The sequence below is a fragment of the Sycon ciliatum genome, chromosome 13 (assembly GCF_964019385.1).
Source record: "Sycon ciliatum chromosome 13, ocSycCili1.1, whole genome shotgun sequence".
Taxonomy (NCBI): Eukaryota; Metazoa; Porifera; class Calcarea; order Leucosolenida; family Sycettidae; genus Sycon; species Sycon ciliatum.
This window is the reverse complement of record NC_088655.1, coordinates 23,602,576-23,622,575: the sequence shown is the minus strand read 5'-3', so window position 1 is coordinate 23,622,575 and position 20,000 is coordinate 23,602,576. Positions and strand designations below refer to the sequence as shown.

General features: G+C 49.6%; 1 protein-coding gene across 1 annotated transcript in view; it reads left to right on the top strand.

Annotated features, from left to right (window-relative positions):
- The window catches only part of LOC135829547 (MAM and LDL-receptor class A domain-containing protein 2-like), a 78,515-nt gene that overhangs the window by 13,905 nt on the left and 44,610 nt on the right, over window positions 1-20,000 (top strand). Inside the window, exons 20-43 of the mRNA XM_065341942.1 lie at window positions 1,557-1,875; window positions 2,155-2,202; window positions 3,841-3,990; window positions 4,550-4,717; window positions 4,957-5,142; window positions 5,422-5,550; window positions 6,174-6,323; window positions 7,526-7,788; window positions 8,031-8,145; window positions 8,712-8,855; window positions 9,147-9,289; window positions 9,692-9,899; window positions 10,478-10,588; window positions 11,151-11,294; window positions 11,619-11,794; window positions 12,148-12,310; window positions 12,535-12,660; window positions 13,305-13,454; window positions 14,196-14,344; window positions 14,754-14,873; window positions 15,158-15,230; window positions 15,619-15,795; window positions 16,383-16,523; window positions 17,290-17,461. Of these exons, the coding sequence (XP_065198014.1) occupies window positions 1,557-1,875; window positions 2,155-2,202; window positions 3,841-3,990; window positions 4,550-4,717; window positions 4,957-5,142; window positions 5,422-5,550; window positions 6,174-6,323; window positions 7,526-7,788; window positions 8,031-8,145; window positions 8,712-8,855; window positions 9,147-9,289; window positions 9,692-9,899; window positions 10,478-10,588; window positions 11,151-11,294; window positions 11,619-11,794; window positions 12,148-12,310; window positions 12,535-12,660; window positions 13,305-13,454; window positions 14,196-14,344; window positions 14,754-14,873; window positions 15,158-15,230; window positions 15,619-15,795; window positions 16,383-16,523; window positions 17,290-17,461 (3,725 nt within the window). The remainder of the gene's footprint in view (window positions 1-1,556; window positions 1,876-2,154; window positions 2,203-3,840; window positions 3,991-4,549; window positions 4,718-4,956; window positions 5,143-5,421; window positions 5,551-6,173; window positions 6,324-7,525; window positions 7,789-8,030; window positions 8,146-8,711; window positions 8,856-9,146; window positions 9,290-9,691; window positions 9,900-10,477; window positions 10,589-11,150; window positions 11,295-11,618; window positions 11,795-12,147; window positions 12,311-12,534; window positions 12,661-13,304; window positions 13,455-14,195; window positions 14,345-14,753; window positions 14,874-15,157; window positions 15,231-15,618; window positions 15,796-16,382; window positions 16,524-17,289; window positions 17,462-20,000) is intronic.

Genomic DNA, 20,000 nt, shown 5'->3' with positions numbered 1-20,000 from the left:
TGTGTGTGTTGACGGCTGGGCCGGGTCCACACCATGCTCCTCACTATTATTCATTCCCCCTGTCCTCCTCCCCGTCGCCGTATGATTTAACCAGGCGCGTACGCAGGGGGTTTCCCGTTGCCCGGAAACCCCCCAAATGTTCCAAACGAGCAACGTTTTTGGGCATTTCTTGGTAGGGCACTTGATCGATCTGGCAAGAATGCAAAACTTCAAAAGATCGTAACTCAGTCAAATCTCGCTCAAATCCAACGATCCAAATATCCAGGTCGAATAGAAAACTCTCAGCTGTCGGTTGAAACAATTTGCGAAGCGCTGCGAGCAATGTATCGTGAGATAAATCATTCGTAAGTTGAGCCGCGATCTCGGCAATTTCAAAAGCGCGCAGTGCGACTTGAGTATCGAGATTTTCGTCGCGCTGATTTGCTCAAATTTGCAGGGGCTTCACTTGTGATATTTTCAAGAGTACACAGCAAAAAATCGAAACTCTCCGATCGAGAAAAACGAAATCGCGGGAGCAGGACGCGCTTGGGCCTGTTTGGGGCATTTTTCGCACCGTCGCTGCACTCTACCGCTATAGCCTATAGCGCTGGATATGTACATGACTGTACTGTGTCCTGGCTATCATGGTTGACCTCATTCTCTCCCTAGTACCTTTCCACTTCCAGGAAGCCCAAGATAACGAAGATTGAGTGAGTAGAACTGAAGTTATAATCCAAACAACACGAAAAAATGCATAATTTTGAAAATTTCCTACAGTGCATTTCAAAACTATAGACGCGTAGGGTTTTTGAAATATTTCAAATTTGGCTGGAACTTTTTGAGAATAGTTTTCGGAATATTGCTCAGGATCGCTCCACAATTACTCTCATAATTATAGTTTCTAAAGGATTGGATAACAGACGCCCAATTTGGAAAAATTTATGCACAAAGTGATCACAGATTTTATGTGGTATAGATGCTGGCATAACGGTTTTTGCCTTGGTACGCGTCTATAGTTTTGAAATGGACTGTAGGGCTCTTTACTTGTAGAAAGGGTTAAAACTTTTAAAAACTCATTTGTTTGGGATTCGGTTGGAAACCCCCCTAGAGGTGACCCTGCATACGCGCCTGTTAACTACATTAAGGCACGCTTTGTCCGCATAGATACCGAGACCTTTAAGGTCGGCAGAGCAGCCTGGCCCCCATCACCACTTTTCGTGCCTATTCGGGAATATAGTGGACTTTCGCATAAAATGTCGAGTATGACCTCCACCACTACACTGCGCTCTTTAGCCGACTAGACCCTCCTACACACAACCATCACCACTGCGAGGATACTTCCGTGGACGATATCGACAACTCTTATTCCTTCCTTCAACATTTTCTTCACTGGCCGAGAGCTCTGTCGCACCCTGTAATAATATTTCGTATAAAAAAGTAATTAAAAAAACGTTTGGTTAATATATTAGCTTACTTGACTGTGTGGATTGCGTCGGTGCTGCACCTTTCTTTGGAAATTGGATACGCCTCCAATTTTTTCCTAATAAATAATATACGTATGTTTGTCTGCACCGCAGCTGTTCCGCAACGACGCTAACGGCAAGGTACAGCTCTGGAGGGCCTCTGGCAACAAGGGACAGACTTGGCTGCGCGCCGTGGCCATCGTGGGCACCACCATCCCGTACAACCTGATCTTCGAGGCCACGAAGGGCGGCTTCCAGGGCGACATCGCCGTCGACGACATCCTGATGACCAGCGGTTGCAGCGATCAGCTCACCCCGACGCAGTGCTACGCCCACCAGTTCACGTGCTCCAACAAGCGCTGCGTGTGGAGCGTGTACCGCTGCGATGGCGTCAACGACTGCGGTGACAACAGCGACGAGGCGAACTGTCCAGGTAGGTTGCGCGTCGAGTTTGTGTAACGTGGGATGCGAGAGGAGCGGGAATCTTTGCAGCAGTAGACTAGAATGGCATGCATCAACTGTATCTCCTCTCCCTATCTATCTATCTCTCTCTCTCTCTCTCTCTATCTCTATCTCTCTCTCTATATATCTCTCTATCTATCTCTCTATCTCTCTATCTCTCTCTCTCTCTCTCTCTCTCTCTCTCTCTCTCTCTCTCTCTCTTCTTTTCTGTGACATTCTCTGCAATCTTCTTCTGTGTTGCCGTGTACAGTACCACCAACGGTTACTCCTGCCCCCGCTCCACCGGGAAGCTATTTGGGTAAGTGTTGTCCCTTGTCGAGGGGGGGGGGGGGGGGCTTTCCCTGCGGTGTCCAGGATTAGTGGACTCAGCAGACAGTCGACTCCACATACATGTACTTGAGTACAGTAAAGCTGTAACTGAAGAGCACCATGGCTAACGACCAACCTGGTACTACAGACCATTAAGCCAGGCACGGACGGTCTCACATTCGTATTATGGTTGTGCGGTGCAAACCTCTAACCAAGGACCGCCTGCCACTAAAGACCGCTTTCTCTGGCCCCAAGGGGTGGTCGTTAGTCACAGATTTTACTGTACAGTGAAAACCTGGTTAGGAAGATCACTGATAAACTGATAAGGCAAGCTTTCGTTTTAGAAGGTCAAGAATTTAGTGCTCTTTTGGATAAAATGATAAAATCAGTGGGCTTTCGCTGGGTATACAGTATTTATAAGAAGAACTCGCGGTATTGCGAACAAAATCATCAGTCCCTTGGTGTTTGTCCTAAAGACGTTTGACTGTATAGCGAACTCGCATATAGCAAACACTCATATCGCGAACTCTCATATAGCAAACTCTCATATAGCAAACTCTCATAATATAGCAAACTCTCATTCAGCAAACTCTCATATAGCAAACTCTCATATAGCGAACTCTCATATAGCGAACTCTCATATAGCAAACTCTCATATAGCAAACTCTCATAATATAGCAAACTCTCATTCAGCAAACTCTCATATAGCAAACTCTCATATAGCGAACTCTCATATAGCGAACTCTCATATAGCAGACTCTCATATAGCAAACTCTCATAATATAGCAAACTCTCATATAGCAAACTCTCATATAGCAAACTCTCATATAAATTTCGTGATAAGCTATCGCTAACCAGTGTCCATGTGTCCTGTTTGAACCCGTACAAAATTGACCCTTTTGTATAGCGAGTGGTTTTCGTTTATAACGATACTAACCAACTTCATCCCGTAGGGCTGCATAATAGCCAAGTGCACTCATACTGTCATACAACATGTCAGTCATGCCGAGTTGCTTGTCTGTTGTAAGTGCCTTTCCGAGTGCATTTCTGAGTGCATTTCTGTTATAAAGAACTTCGGTGTGTGCGTGTGCATGTGTGTGCATTGTGTATTTTCATGCGCGTGCATCTGTGTACATGTATGTATGTATGTATCTGCTCACGGTGTGTGTGTGTGTGTCTGTGCATGTGTGTGTGTGTGTGTGTGTGTGTGTGTGTGTGTGTGTCTGCGTGTGTCTGTGTGTGTCTGTGTGTCTGTCTATGTGTCTGTGCATCCATGTGCTTGTGTGTGTGTGTGTGTGTGCCACAACCGACGGTTCCGGAGGCGGCAAGATCTGGAACGCCACTTGGAGCATTGCCTTCCTCCCCCCTAACCTCTCTGACAGTACCTCCCTTTGGGGAGCGGCGTGGCCATTTCTGGCAGCTGTCAATAGTAGTAGTAGTAGTGTGTGTGTGTGTGTGTGTGTGTGTGTGTGTGTGTGTGTGTGTGTGTGTGTGTGTGTGTGTGTGTGTGTGTGTGTGTGTGTGTGTGTGTGTGTGTGTGTGTGTGTGTGTGTGTGTGTGTGTGTGTGTGTGTGTGTGTGATTGCATGCGCGCGTGTCTGTATGTGCACGTGCGTGTGTGTTCGCAGACTACCGCGAGAACTGCACATTCGACCAGAACACGTTCTGCACGTGGACAAACAGCATTACCGATAGCACACCTAACAATGACTGGACGTTGAAGACAGGCAGCACTGCTTCATCCTTCACCGGGCCCAAATCTGGTCACGGTGGCAGTGGTAAGTCAAATAAGGCATCTGCTATCATTTTGTCTCTTTTTTTTTACAAAGACCACATAAATTCCAAACATGAGCTGCAGCTAGGGGAAGCACGCACAACCTGAATCGGGGCAGTGGTGGTGAGGTTTATCGTTGCTATAAGAGAAACTCTGCGGGTGCACATCCAGTGCATTTGCAGATTTGCGTGCTTCTCTTGCGACGGGCGTATACATGGTACATGGTACATGGTGCATGGTACGTGGTCTGCACAGTAAAGGTTCTCTGCTGACAATCGTGTCTCACGTTTGGCAGGTTTTCGTAGCTGATTTTTACTTGCTCTGTGTGTGTGTGTGTGTGTGTGTGTGTGTGTGTGTGTGTGTGTGTGTGTTTGCGTGTGTGCGTATGCATTTTGTGGCTGAATTGCCTCGATATTTGCTACAAGTATGTGTGTCTGTTGACGTCGTGTAACTGTGTCTGTTTGTCTGTCCATCATGTGTGTGTGTGTGTGCGTATGTATTTGTGTGTGTGCATGTGTATTTGTGTGTGTGTGTGTATTTGTGTGTGCGCATACCGGACTCAGGATCCTACATCTACGTGGAGACGTCTGACCTTCTGGGTGGCACCGTGACCGACCTGTTCAGTAAGACTGTCTACTATTCCGGACCGCAGTGCACATTCAACTTCTGGTACCACATGTACGGCCAGGACTGCGGAGATCTGAACATCATGGTCCGATACAGAGACACAGGTAAAACCCATTGGTGTTCCCCCACTCTTCGCTATCATATTGCTGTATTGGGCAATGATCCCGTTTGACTTTGCAAAGTAAAATAAAGAATGCATACGTAGCTTGCATAGACCTCGGCCCCGCCGGTAGGACCATCATACACAGACATGCTGCACGGCCTCTGTTCTTACATTGACCTAAAACTTGCCCCTAAACTGTTGCTAAGTTGCTAATGCCGTCTCTCTGTTTTGCTTTCCCAGGTGCCGAGTCGAGAATTTGGCGCGAGTCAGGTCCCCATGCCGACCAATGGCTGAGTGGCTCTGCCAGCATTCCCATCGTCACCAACTCCAGCTTCGTCATCGTCGTGCGTCACGTCCACAGCCAGTCCGGCGGTTTCCGTGGTGATGTCGCCATTGACGACTTCAGCTTTGTCAACTGCAACCCAAGTATGTGTGCGAGGGGAGGGGGGGGGGGGAGGTGGAATGGGAGTTGTATGGCTTTGCCTGTGCTGTGTTTTGGCAAGCTCAATGATATCCGACCTCGGGCAAAAGCAAACGTTGTGTGTCAGTGATGCTAATGCTGCTGATGCTGCTGCTGATGCTGATGCTGGTGATGCTGGTCGATGACGTAATTGTTATTGCTGCTGATCCTTGTCGATGATGTCATTGTTATTGCTGCTAGTGCTGATGCTGATCGATGACATCATTGTCATTTCTGTGTTGCAGGTCTGCCAGCACCGCGTTGCCCGACCACCATGTTCCAGTGTCCGGACGGATCTTGCGTCGATCCTCTGCGCGTGTGCGACTACACCCTGGACTGTCCGAGCGGGCTGGACGAAGTCGAGTCGCAGTGCTGTGAGTCTGATCTCGTCGACATTGTTTGTAATTGAATCTATGATAAGAGTGTGCATGTAGTTGCAGATTTTCAGTACGCCCAACTCGTAACACACAAACAGTCCTTGGCTACACCACGTACAGTTGAAACTGTCCAAATTTTCACCCAGGAGGGCATCATCAATGTAGATGCAGATGATGAACATAAATAAAAGTATGTTCACAACATAATGCGGGAGAACAGGCCCGGCGCAATCGGTCCGGTTGGTTAGCCCATGGTTGGACCAACTTTTCGGCCACCAAGGTGTGTTAACTGCTGAGGAGGTCGTGTGTGCACACCCTCCATAACATACACAAACTGTATGGAAGGCTATCAGTATGGTGTGGCCCAACCAATCAAAACCTGCCTCCTGAAGCACACTTCTTTTGCTCTGTACAGGCACGAACAGAGGAACAGGAGAAATGAGTTGTACAGCGGAGATGCAATAAAACAACGCAAAAACTAAAAAAACTAGTACTTAAAAACCTGGGCATGTATGGGCTTGTAGTGGCTGTTGTTTCCGAGTAAATTAGTCGGTGCCTCTCAAACAACATTTCTGCCGGTGCTGTGTGCTGTTGTTATTGTCCTCCCCGCTATTCTCCAGCTCGTATCGACGGCCGCTGCGACTTTGAGAACAGCCTGTGCGGCTACGTGCAGCTGCAGACGGACGACATCGACTGGAACGTTGGCCGTGGTCTGGCTGCCATCAGCCCCACCGCACCGCAGGTCGATCACACCACAATGGCCGCCACTGGTACGTACACGGGGTGGAGCGCTCGACCTTTAGAGTGGTTTCACATGTGAGCTGTGTCATTGTAAAACAATTTTTTTAACATCTGTCACATGACCACACGCGACAGCCATGTTTTTGTTCTCTTCAATCGCGCTCAACTTGTAACAGGAGCGCTGAGTGTTTGGGTGATTGTGTTTGCTTGCGTTTATTTTCTGTTCACGTGTGTGTGTGTGTGTGTGTGTGTGTGTGTGTGTGTGTGTGTTTTGTGCTCCTTGGGAGCAGGTTACACTTTCTGAGCTCCGTGTTCTTGGCTTTCTCCCAAGTTTTCTGCCTGCCCAGGGCGACTCTGGCGTAGCCAGAGTCGACCCTGGAGCACCCTCGCACACTGCCAAGGTAGTGCTGCATGATTGGAGCGCGGAATCGCGATGTAGCTTGCAGGACAATTTACTTTGATATTGTCACTGCTGCGTCGGCCGTGGTCCACCACTCGCAGTGGAGTAGCTGTCCCTCGAGTGCTGTGAAGAATCCAAGCTCGAAGAATGCAGTGGTGGGAATTGCGGATTGGCTGGTGGAGTGCTGGAACAACTCGTTGTTTTCAGTGGAGTGGACGAGCGAGTGCGGAGAGGAAGGTCCCAATGGCGGAATGGTGGGAATTGAAACTTCAATCTTTCGTCGTCATGAGTGCACTGGTCAAGCGTTGTGGAAGTCTGTCGGATTTGTGAGGCCTTGCCCTGCCGCTTACATCGTCAACGTGGAAGAACTGCTAGTGGAGTCCTGGTGGGATTTCGGATGCCCACACTCCTTTTGCTTGGTGGATTCTTTCGTGGACAGTGTTTTTTCGTGACGTGGAATTTTGAATTTTTTTTTCCTTCCTGTTCATTTGCAGTCGTTGTCACTGTAGCTGTCAGGTTGTTGTTACAGTACAGTAGTCGTCCGTTCTGCTCCATTGTTTCATCTGTTTTGCCAGTTCTGCTAGCTGATTCTATTTATTTGCCACTGCCCCTCATAGTGCTCATGCTTGAGTGGAGGGCGGCGTGACCCGTTTAGGGTAGCTGTATCATAGTAGTAGTAGTATAGTGTGTGTGTGTGTGTGTCTGTGTGTCTGTGTGTCTGTGTCTGCATGCTTACACGTGTGCACGTACATGCGTGTGCATGCCGATGTCGTTTTTGTTCGTTTCATTCGCCCCACTGACCACACTTCACTACTACACTGTACCCTTCAGGTCACTACCTGTTCATTCAGGCCGACCGCACACACAATACGGGCGACGTTGCCAGCATTGCTACTCCGCTGATGGCACCACCGTATGCTGCCTGCTACGCTAGCTTCTGCTACCACATGTACGGCTCGGAGCTCGGAACGCTCAACGTCAGCGTGGGCACTGGCACCGAAACCAAGACGGCCTGGAGCAGGACGGGGGATCAAGGTGATCAATGGCTCTGCGACAAGGTCCGCCTCAACTCCTTCGTGACTTCCGATTTCAGGGTAAGGCCGTGTGTGTGTGGGTGTGGGTGGGGGGTATGCGTGTGTGTATGTGTGTGTGTGTGTGTGTGTATGCGTGTGTGTGTGGGGGGGGGGTGTGCGTGTGTGTGTTTGTGTGAGTGTGTGAGTTTGTGACCCTGGCTTATGGCTAGCGATGCTCTACCACTATGATATGGTGTAAGTTAGTCATCAAACGTTTTGCAATACGTCTCCAACGAGATTTGCGTTTCTGTGTTTGTTGGCAGCTGGTCATCTCTGCCAACCGTGGCTCCGGCATCAAGGACGAGATCGCCATTGACGACATCTCCTTCAGCCAGGGATGCAGCGGCTTTGCCGTCACTCCCGCTCCCACAACCACACGTACGTATGATAGTTTCTGTTTGTTTTTGTTTGGGTTTTAGTACAGTACAATACTGTCTGTCGCCAAAGAACTAGGGTGTCAGAGTTCCAGCCTAGACCGTTCTTGTCGTTATTCGTGAGGTTGAAGGCATGCTGTCAAATGGTCACTAGGCCCGGAGATTGTGTCGCTATTCGCGAGTTGTTGTTATTGGGGAGGTCGCCTGTATTCAGCGTGATGCGGGAGAGAGTGGTGCACTTGACTAGCCCCTCGGCTTTTCCTGCCACAGCATCAGGCCCCAGAAAACGGGAATTGGTCTTCGCTGCTTGGCTCCACACGTACTAGCATACACAGAGATATAGGCAACATTTGCAATAGCACACAAACTGAAGGGTAGATGGCAGCATTGAGATATGCCAGAAAACGGGAACGGTCTTCGTTGCTTGGTTGTGTTCTCGCTCCACATATTAGCATACACAGAGACATAGGCAAGAATAGCAATAGCACACAAATGGAAGGGTAGATGGCCACATCGAGATACGCCGGAAAACAGGAATTGGTCTTCGTTGCTTGGTTGTGTTCTGTTCAGCTGTGTACAAGGCCGACTGCAACTTTGACAAGGGGTACTGCGCCTGGACCAACTCCTACTTCAACCAGCTAGACTGGGACTTGCAGAAGGGCCCATCGCCGAGCTCCAACACCGGGCCTGGCATGGATCATACCTCAGGCAGCGGTAAGTATTCCTGCTTTTATTACACTGTAGATAAATATGTGTGCAGCAGCTTTCGGCCTGTTTATCAATAAAGCAAGTCCCCTCAACCACATGCGCTCTCTGGCCTTACAACTTTGGCAGCCAAAGTTGATGAGGGTATTTTTCATCTATTCGGTAGTGTGATGGCAATTGTGTCCTTTTCTCTTTTTCTCTCTCTCTCACACACTTTCTCTCTCTCTCTCTCTCTCTCTCTCTCTATTTCTCTCTCTCTCTCTCACGCACGCCCACACACACACACACACACACACGCAGGCCAGTACATCTACCTGGAGACCAGCTTGGGCTCTGTCGGTCAGTACGCCATCCTACAGTCACCTGTTCTAACGCCATCAACCACTGGATGTTCTCTGAACTTCTGGTACCACATGTTCGGTGCCACGGTCGGCAGTCTTGACGTAAGCATTGATGGCATTATGGGCAGTTGGCATGGATACAATGACATCATCCTCTGCTGCACTTACAGAACTCTCGGGCGCCAAAGAGCGGAACGCCAAAGAACGACCAGGCTGTACACCAAGCACAACATGCCAATGTATACACGATGACTTAATTGTGCATCGACTGCATTACATGAAAATAAGAAAGGCCTAGGCTAGGAGGCTGACCCCCCCCCCCCCCAGTTCTTCGGCGTCCAACAGTACTGCAGTTGTGAACAGCGTCATGCAAACTGCAACTCTGCATGCCTGGTACTAAGCTAAACCCATCACCCGGAGGGACATTCGAAGGGCGAGCGAGCGAATTGGTTTTTTTTAATTTTAATTTTTGTCGTTGTCTCGTTTGCGTTTTCACCGGTGCAGGTTGGAACGCTGTCCAGCTCACCCGGCTCCAGCCCCGTCAGTCTGTTCCAACTGGTGGGCAGCCAGGGCAACTTCTGGAAGTCCGGCATGGTCACCCTACCCAGCACTGGGCCCGCGTTCAGCGTGCTCGTGCGCGGCACTCGCGGCGTATCCTACACCGGCGACATCGCTCTGGACGACTTCACCTTCGGAACGTGCCCCACAGCACGTAAGCAAAAATCCAAGCTGGTTGTCGTCCTGTGACAGGGGCGTCAGAAGCGATGCGGAAGATGTGGCCAAAGCCGCACGAATACTTTCGTAATACTTTTATCGCACTTTCTGACTGTTTATTATCTTGTAACAGTCGTAGATAGTTGCTGGATAACTCGTTCTCATGTGTTTTCTTCTCTCTTTTTTACGAATGCTTTCATCTTGGGATTTTTGAAGCAATGGAATATGGGCTATTTGGGCCAAATTTCCCTTTGATTTTCCCGGGGGAGGACCATCTGGACCCTCCACCCATTCATGGCCGCACTAATGTCGAATACCTTCCGACGCCCCCTGTGTGTCTAGCTGAGCGTTGATGGAGATCTCGGTTGGATTTGCGACTGTCAGCTTGTTCTGCACTCGCTGTGCGTGTGTGCATGCTTGCAACTGCACACGACGTTCACCCCTTTCTGGCCATTGCTCAGTGTTGGGGAGGGGGTTTCAGGGAGGAAAGCGCCAGCACATGTAGGCTAGCGTCTGGTCTCGTCGGCTACTCTATTTCCTCGTTGCATGCTTTTTTTCTCTCGTCTTCTTTCTCAGCTCCATCCGCCTGCAGTGGCTTCCAATGCTCAAGCGGCAAGTGCCTGGACTCTCGACAGGTCTGCGACTTCATCAAGGACTGCTCCGACGGTGCCGACGAGTTGCAATGCCGTAAGCCTACCCGCTGCTTCCTCTTTTCTGTTTTTCTTTTTTACAAGATCCACAACTCACCGGCAGGCACATTTTTTTAATTTTTTTTGTTGAAAAATCACAAACCTTTAGACATGTGAATGTGCACATGATAAACAGTGTACATACCTATGTATCGAGAAAGCAGCACAGAAACGGCAGTGGTGGTGAGGCCTGGGCAGCTCGTCCGGCCGTGGGTCTCGGAGTCAACACTGGGCAGACGCACATGGGGCTAGCATGGGGTGAGATGGTGCTGCACTGCTTCGGGCTGCTTGTAGAGGAGAGTTTGAATTGGGGCCATCCCTGGTCTCTTGCTCGTTGTATGCTTTGCTATGCAGTGTGCGTTAAGCCGTTAACCTTTCTGTTTTTGGCCAAGCGTTCTGCTGTGTGTTGGAGCGATGCCGGTGACTTGTACTTGCACGTAGATTAAATGCTGGATCGTGTGTGTGTGTGTGCGTGCATGTGTGTGTGTGTGTGTGCGTGCGTGCGTGCATGCGTGTGTGTGTGTGTTGTGCTTTCTACTGTGTGTTGTCGGCGTGTGTAGCGACGTCGTGCAGCTTTGAAATCGACGACTGCTACTGGCGTAACACACAGAAGGGAGACAGTTTCTACTGGGCCCGTCACTCAGCCACCCGCCCATACAGCGGACAAGTGGCACCTGTTGATCACACCAGAAAGACTGCCGCTGGTAAGTGCAGCCGCACGGCTGTGTGTGTGTGGGGGGGGGGGTGTCCGTGTCAGGGAAGCCGTGTGTCTGTATGTCTGTGTGTTAGGCGGTCTGTGCGTCTGTATGTCTGTGTTTCAGGTGGTCATGTGTCTGTATGATGGCAAGGGGGGGGGCAGTATCCCGTGATGTACCCACCGTGCAGTTTATTTTTGGCAGGATTTACTCTTGTAAACCTGTAGCATTGCATGCGTTAACCCGTGGATTTGCTCTTGTAAACCAGTGGCATTTGTGCGTACTTGTAAATCCCGGGCATTGCTTTGGCTTTCCGTGTCCTTCTCCCACCAGGTTTCTATATGTTCGCACGTCTGGATGCCGGTGCGTCTGGCTATCAGGCCATCCTTCAGTCGCCCAAGTTCAGCCGTACCAGCTCTCTGTGTACATTCAACTTCTGGTACTACATGAGCGGTCTCTCCGTTGGTAACCTGGTCCTGGAGATGAGGTCCGACAACCGACCCATCCAGGTAACGATCTCGAGACTTCCGTGCATGATCAGAAATGTTATTAGTGTGTTGTGATGTCACTGCTGTGTGGCTATGATGTCATCATGATGTCATTGCTATGTGGTAAATGTGTCATTGTGACGTCATTTCTATGCGGCTATGATGTTGTCGCCATGCCACCCTTGCAGTACGAACATGATGTCGTTGGTGTAGAACTGTTGTGTGGGGTGTGGTGTGTGGATGTCATGGACTGTGATGACATTTGCATTGCTCTGTGCGTGTGATGTCAGCGCTCTGCGAGTATGACATCATTGCTCTATCCTGCTATCAGCCTATCACCAATGCATTCCTGTGCTTGCTTGTTTGCTCGACAGGTGCTGTGGCGCAAGATTGGCACTCAGGGTGCTTCCTGGCAACAGGGCAGCCAGCTGATCGGCGAGCAGTTCCAGGTGCAGATGTTCTTCATGGCCAGCCGCCCGCTCTCCGTCCAGGGTGTCATCGCCATCGACGACGTCTCCTTCACCTCCTGCACACCACGTGCGTACATGTACTCAGTGCCCATAAATGAAGCACCCAAACCACGGCTGCCACTAGCCACCGTTTCTCCCGGTTTATTGCACCCACTCTGATTGATAACACATAGTGCTGTCTCTCTCTTATTGGCTACGGCCATCGTGAGAATAAAGGTAATATTGTACTGTGTGTGTGCGTGTGTGTGTGTGTGTGTGTGCATGTGCGCGCGTGTGTCTTGTGCTGCCTAGGTCCCCTGGCCACATGCTCGCCGACGCAGTTCCAGTGCTTCAGTGGCAAGTGCATTGCCAGCACGTCGGCATGTGACATGCGTCGTGACTGTGCCGACGGCACTGATGAAGGCTACCAATCGTGCAGTGAGTAGCCTGGGTTGTTCTGTGTTTGCCTTCTTTCTGAGACTCTCTTCAGAGTAAAGACGAATATCAGTCCTCTTTGTTGTGGTACATGTGAGAGAGTAATCGGAAGGGCTATCGTCAGGTCATAAACCCCCCGACGGCAGGCAGCGTCCATGAATTAAGATAAATACTTGTCAGTTTGGTGCGAGATTGTGCACGTCTGACTGTTCAAAAATCTGGTTTAGTTGGTGGACTTGACCGCGTAACTTGTGCCCCCATTTTCCCATGTTACAACACTGGATTAATTTCGCAAATGTTCGGTGTACTTTTTTTCGGTACTTTCGGTGCATCTGCTTCATACCTAGAATGTCAACAAGCCCGAACAAATACCGACACACATAATCCAATAGGGAACTGCTTCTCCTTATTTATAATTTCTGTTCACCTAACTGGCCTTTTGCTCTGATACCTAAAATGTTATTTATTACCCTGGAGTTTCCGTCAAATCTCCCTTCATTCTGCTGAAGTAGCATATTGACTCGGGTTTTCTCCGCAAGAGGACCGGCCATAGAGTGACATTTGAGTGTCTGCAATCTCTGGATCGTCCCTAAACGAGATATTGTTTCTCCTCTGGCACACGCTCGTCCGTTTGTGTGTATTTGCAGGCTTCATCAGCGGAAACTGCAACTTTGAGACAGGACTTTGCGGCTATAAGAATGGCAGTGCGCAGGTGGGTAACTTCAAACGCACTCAGGCCATCCAGGGCAGTCTGAACCGAGGACCGAGAATCGACAGCACCTTCCAGAACACGACGGGTAAGCATGGCCGCCGCCCCCTGGTGGAGAGCGTGTATTGTGTGTGTGGGGGGGGGGGGGGATTATTTTTATTTTTATTTTTTACTACGTACACAACCTACTCGTCAGAAGGGGAGAAGACAACAGAGTATACAATAACAAAACAGCAGGGAGAGTAGGGTCTGCAAAGCAAGCTTGTGCTGGTGAGGTAAGGGTATGGAAGTGTGTGGGGAAGGCAGCCACACTTGCAAGCATGTAGTCATATGTACCGTATTATCTCTAATATAAGCACAGTCTCCAATAATAGCACGTCTCCAATAATAGAACACCTTGGGCCGGCATTCAAAAAATAAAGTGCTCAGTCTCCATTATAAGCACACTGTGTAAATTCATTATCTGTACCGGCAAAAAAAACATGAAATGTGTGTGTCTGACATGAATTTGGCATGGCAACAAGCCTCTGAAATGAGGTTGAAATAATAATGGAACAGTCTCCAATAAAGGAACGTCTCCAATTATAGCACGGGGCGGAGGTACATTGAAAAAATAAAGGACCACGCTTATATTAGAGATAATACGGTATGTGAAGAATTACTCTGTATGGTTTGTGAGAACCAGCGAAACAGACACGTCTCAATGTTCAAACGAGTTCCTTCTCTCTTGATTTACGTAAATGCGTGTGTGTGTGTGTGTGTGTGTGTGTGTGTGTGTGTGCGTGCGTGTGTGTGTGTGTGTGTGCGTGTGTGTGTGTGTGTTTTATAGGCTACTACATGATGCTGGGTCTGCGTGGCGCCAGCAATGGCGAGGTCGTCGCTCTCGTCACGCCCAGCCAGCTGGCCACCGTGCCCACATCCGCCTGCACCGTCCGCTTCTACTACTACTTGGCCGGCGGAACTACCGGCAACGTTCGTGTAAGTCACTATACAGTAGGGGTGTCATGACAACGTTCGCGTAAGTCACTATACAGTAGGGGTGTCATGGCAACGTTCGCGTAAGTCACTATACAGTAGGGGTGTCATGACAACGTTCGCGTAAGTCGCTATACAGTAGGGGTGTCATGAGTCGGGGCACTACAGTCAAATATGTGTGTAGGACATGGTATGTGTGTAGCAAGAAGGACCCACGGGTTTGTGTGATCTCCCTGGTAGCCTACCGTAATCAGTAGCGCACTGTCCCGGAAAGACAGGGGTGCTGGGTTCGAATCCCGCTCGTGGAGCCTTCTTTTGCAACATGTGCAAGCGATATGCATGGAGGGTCTGGCTTGAATCTGCCGCCTTCCGTTTGCTTGACATTCTGATGGTGTGCTTCTCCCCGGTGCAGATGGTCCTGCAATCCGCCAGTGGTCGCAGTGCTCTCTGGACGACGTCAACCCAGTCATCGTCATGGACACGCGTAGTGCAGCCAATCTCCAGCACCGGCCCGTTCAACATCTCCTTTGAGGTATGTGCTTGCTCCTTGCGTGAAGCGTTTTGTGTTTGCAGCTATGGCGGGATGTGTCCAGCTTATCAACATGTATATCTGCTGTGCTAGCTATGCGTCTATGTGTGTGTGTGTAGGTGTGTGTGTGGGGGGGGGGGAGGGGGAGGGGGTGTTCGTGTGCGTGTGTGGGGGGGGGGGCATGTACGGGTGGATGGGGGGGGGAGGGGGGACATCTGTGTCTATTTGATTCCACAGCCCTTGCGTCAGTTGTGTAAGCTCGATGTGGTTGTTGCTGTTCTGCGCAGGCTGTGCGCAACACATTCTTCTCTGGCGTGTTTGCCATTGATGACGTCAGCTACGACCCGGCTTGTTTCAACGGTAAGTGTGAATGTGTGGTTAGGTGCGTGCGTGCGTGCCCATGTCTGTCACCATGGCGTGTGTGTGTGTGTGTGTGTGTGTGTGTGTGTGTGTGTGTGTGTGTGTGCGCGTGTGTGCATGTGCACGCAGATTATGTGCCACGGGCTTTTTCGCTGGTTGGCTGTGCTAGTAAGTTTTCTGGCGATAATGTGTATGCAGTGCTATGGGTCTACGTGCAAAGGGGAACAAAATGGAAGGGACTTGCCCCCACTTCCATCCAATATGCCACCGCCCCCGCTGTGCAGCATCTGATCGTGCTGCAGGAAAAAATAAAAATTTTAAAAATTTAAAAAAGTTCTCGTAAAGAGTATGTTTTTCTGCTTCTGTCCCTTTGCCCCGTCGTTCACAGCCAAGCCCACGGCCGCAGCCTGCCCGGTGTGGCAGAAGGCCTGCGCCGACGGCCAGTGCATCCTGGACTCGTGGTTCTGCGACGGCGACACGGACTGCCGTGACGGCTCCGACGAAAAGGGCTGCCCCGTTCCCACCACCCAATCGCCGCCAACCTTTCCTCCGGGACCGTATCCAGGTAAGGAAGGATGTCCTTATTTGACTTTTTGTAATTAGATTCCTGTGGAGAGCCAAGGATTAATTTATAAGTAGAAGAAAGAGGGCCAAAGAGCTACGAGATGGGCTAGAGCTGATTGCCAGTTAGGTGTAGAACGTCAGTACCGTTGGTCAGTGCCGTGCAATGTTATCGCATGAGCTGATTGTAAAGTAACTGCAGTGGTGTTGGGGATATATAATAGCGTAATCTGTAGCTTTTTTGTGCTCTTTTCTTCCTCGTATAAATTAGTCCCGATTTGTTTTTGTATTTATTCAACACTTCCTGGCTCGTCAAACGACTGCCAATAACAAATAAATGTGAAATGAAGAGCGAACCATATCCAAGCAAGGAAGGTTGTCGAGGGTTGCTCAGAATCTCCCCAAACCAGTCTTGAGACCAAGAGGTGTAGACTAAGATGTGTGTAGGGGCCATGCCCGTGGTCGAGCATGGACGTTGTGCACGGCCAACCGAGTGTGTGTGTGTGTGTGTGTGTGTGTGTGTGTGTGTGTGTGTGTGTGTGTGTGTGTGTGTGCCCATGCTTGCACATGTCTGTGTGTTCTTGTATGTAGCCGGCGTCTGTACCTACCAGACCGGCTTCTGCGGCTGGAAGCAGGTGCAGAGTGACACGGCGGACTTCCAGCGTCGCCGTGGCAGCACACCCAGCGTCTCCACTGGACCGTCTCGCGATCACACCACCGGCTCAACAACCGGTATGTACAAAGTCATTATAATCGTGTTTTTTTTTTGTTTTTTTTACAATGATCACAGCTCACAGGCAAAGACAAAAAATTGCATAGTGGGAGCATAGTGATGGTGAGGCTTTTTGCCCTCAGCCGACCTGAGGTCTCGACGTCATGGGTTTTCCGGAGTATAAGTCGCACTTTAAAAACCTGTAATTCATCAACAAAAAAAGTCGTCGCATCTTAGACTACAGTAAAACCTCTGACTAACGACCACCCCGTGGGGCCGGAGAAAGCGGCCTTTAGTGGCAGGTGGTCCTTAGTTAGAGGTTTGCACCGCACAGCCATTTATGAATGTGAGACCGTCCGTGCCTGGCGAAGTGGTCTGTAGTATCAGGCTGGTCGCTAGTCACGGTGGTCTTTCGTTACAGGTTTTGCCGGACATGTACGATGGTCAAATTGACAGTGACAGATAGGGCAGATGCCTGTATTCAGCACTCAGTATTAGCAGCAACTTCAGGCTCTCCAGCAACATTGTGAACTGGTTTTCACGAGGAAACTTTCATGCCTTCTCAACCTCTCCAAGGTTATTTTTGTTTGCAAAGTACATTTGGTGTCTGTGCGAATTTCTTAATTTCAGTTTTTTTAGTTTCCGTGACGGTTTAGAATGATTTTTTGAAATTTTGAACTGCTGTTCCATCCACTATAATGTATGTGACAGATCGCGTACAACATGCATTGACACGATATCATTGTGCAACACATGATTCCGCTGCTGTTTCTGTTCGCTGGTTAGGATTCTACGCCCACGTTGAGGCCAGCGGCCTTGCTGCGTTCGGCACGCTGCAGATGGTATCGCCGACGTTCAACGCCGCCGGCTACCAGTGCACGTTCACGATGGCATACCACATGTGGGGTGCCAGCATTGGTACTCTCGAGGTCTACTACGCATCGATCGTGCCAGGAAGGTACGCGTGATTTTTCTATAAGCCCATTGCACAATGGCGTAATCTGAACCATAAAACACCCCACACAGCCGCCTGCACCTGGGCATGGTCATCTGGGGTGTTGAACAGTGCATTGCTGATCCCAGCGTACTCACAAGCATTACTCATACCTTCCATATTTGGCAATGCGCAATGGGCTTGTTCACTCCATGGTCGGCATAGTGGTCCCTTTACAATCCGGCACCATTTGTGCTACGGAAACTTTTTGCAGGATTAGAGAGGGTGCTTGGATTCACGAATCTGATTTACTGCTGCAATGCGCATGGAAAGGACATTTTGGCTACTGAAAACTGTGCTTGTTCACAGAGGGTGCTGGTTCACAGAGGGTGCTGGTTTATAGAGGGTGCTGGTATATAGAGGGTGCTGGTATATAGAGGGTGCTGGTTTATAGAGGGTGCTGGATTATAGAGGGTGCTGGTTTATAGAGGGTGCTGGTTTATAGAGGGTGCTGGTTTATAGAGGGTGCTGGTTTATAGAGGGTGCTGGTTTACAGAGGGTGCTGGTTTATAGAGGGTGCTGGTTTATAGAGGGTGCTGGTTTATAGAGGGTGCTGGTTTATAGAGGGTGCTGGTTTATAGAGGGTGCTGGATTATAGAGGGTGCTGGTTTATAGAGGGTGCTGGTTTATAGAGGGTGCTGGTTTATAGAGGGTGCTGGATTATAGAGGGTGCTGGATTGTAGAGGGTGCTGGTTTATAGAGGGTGCTGGTTTATAGAGGGTGCTGAATTATAGAGGGTGCTGGTTTATAGAGGGTGCTGGTTTACAGAGGGTGCTGGATTATAGAGGGTGCTGGTTTACAGAGGGTGCTGGTTTATAGAGGGTGCTGGTTTATAGAGGGTGCTGGTTTATAGAGGGTGCTGGTTTACAGAGGGTGCTGGTTTATAGAGGGTGCTGGTTTATAGAGGGTGCTGGTTTATAGAGGGTGCTGGTTTATAGAGGGTGCTGGTTTATAGAGGGTGCTGGATTATAGAGGGTGCTGGTTTATAGAGGGTGCTGGTTTATAGAGGGTGCTGGTTTATAGAGGGTGCTGGATTATAGAGGGTGCTGGATTGTAGAGGGTCTTGGTTTATAGAGGGTGCTGGTTTATAGAGGGTGCTGAATTATAGAGGGTGCTGGTTTATAGAGGGTGCTGGTTTACAGAGGGTGCTGGTTTATAGAGGGTGCTGGTTTATAGAGGGTGCTGGTTTATAGAGGGTGCTGGTTTATAGAGGGTGCTGGATTATAGAGGGTGCTGGTTCACAGAGGGTGCTGGTTTATAGAGGGTGCTGGTTTATAGAGGGTGCTGGTTTATAGAGGGTGCTGGATTATAGAGGGTGCTGGTATATAGAGGGTGCTGGTATATAGAGGGTGCTGGTTTATAGAGGGTGCTGGTTCACAGAGGGTGCTGGTTCACAGAGGGTGCTGGTTCATAGAGGGTGCTGGTTCATAGAGGGTGCTGGTTCATAGAGGGTGCTGGTTCATAGAGGGTGCTGGTTCATAGAGGGTGCTGGTTCATAGAGGGTGCTGGTTCATAGAGGGTGCTGGTTCATAGAGGGTGCTGGTTCATAGAGGGTGCTGGTTCATAGAGGGTGCTGGTTCATAGAGGGTGCTGGTTCATAGAGGGTGCTGGTTCATAGAGGGTGCTGGTTCATAGAGGGTGCTGGTTTATAGAGGGTGCTGGTTTACAGAGGGTGCTGGTTTATAGAGGGTGCTGGTTTATAGAGGGTGCTGGTTTATAGAGGGTGCTGGTTTATAGAGGGTGCTGGTTTATAGAGGGTGCTGGTTTACAGAGGGTGCTGGATTATAGAGGGTGCTGGTTTATAGAGGGTGCTGGTTTATAGAGGGTGCTGGTTTATAGAGGGTGCTGGTTTATAGAGGGTGCTGGTTTATAGAGGGTGCTGGTTTACAGAGGGTGCTGGTTTATAGAGGGTGCTGGTTTATAGAGGGTGCTGGTTTACAGAGGGTGCTGGTTTATAGAGGGTGCTGGTTTATAGAGGGTGCTGGTTTATAGAGGGTGCTGGTTTATAGAGGGTGCTGGTTTATAGAGGGTGCTGGTTTATAGAGGGTGCTGGATTAAAGAGGGTGCTGGTTTATAGAGGGTGCTGGTTTATAGAGGGTGCTGGTTTACAGAGGGTGCTGGATTATAGAGGGTGCTGGTTTATAGAGGGTGCTGGTTTATAGAGGGTGCTGGTTTATAGAGGGTGCTGGTTTATAGAGGGTGCTGGTTTACAGAGGGTGCTGGTTTATAGAGGGTGCTGGTTTATAGAGGGTGCTGGTTTACAGAGAGTGCTGGTTTATAGAGGGTGCTGGTTTATAGAGGGTGCTGGTTTATAGAGGGTGCTGGTTTATAGAGGGACGACTGTTGTACCTACGTGTACATGCGGGATATCTTGCCGGCTTTATCAAGCTGAGGAAGTAGTAGCAATTTGCAGCAACCAGACCACTTGTGTCAGTGATGGTGTAGGGTTCTCCGTGTTCTGATGTCGCTGCAGTGGAGCTTGCGCACCTTGAGAAATGTTTTT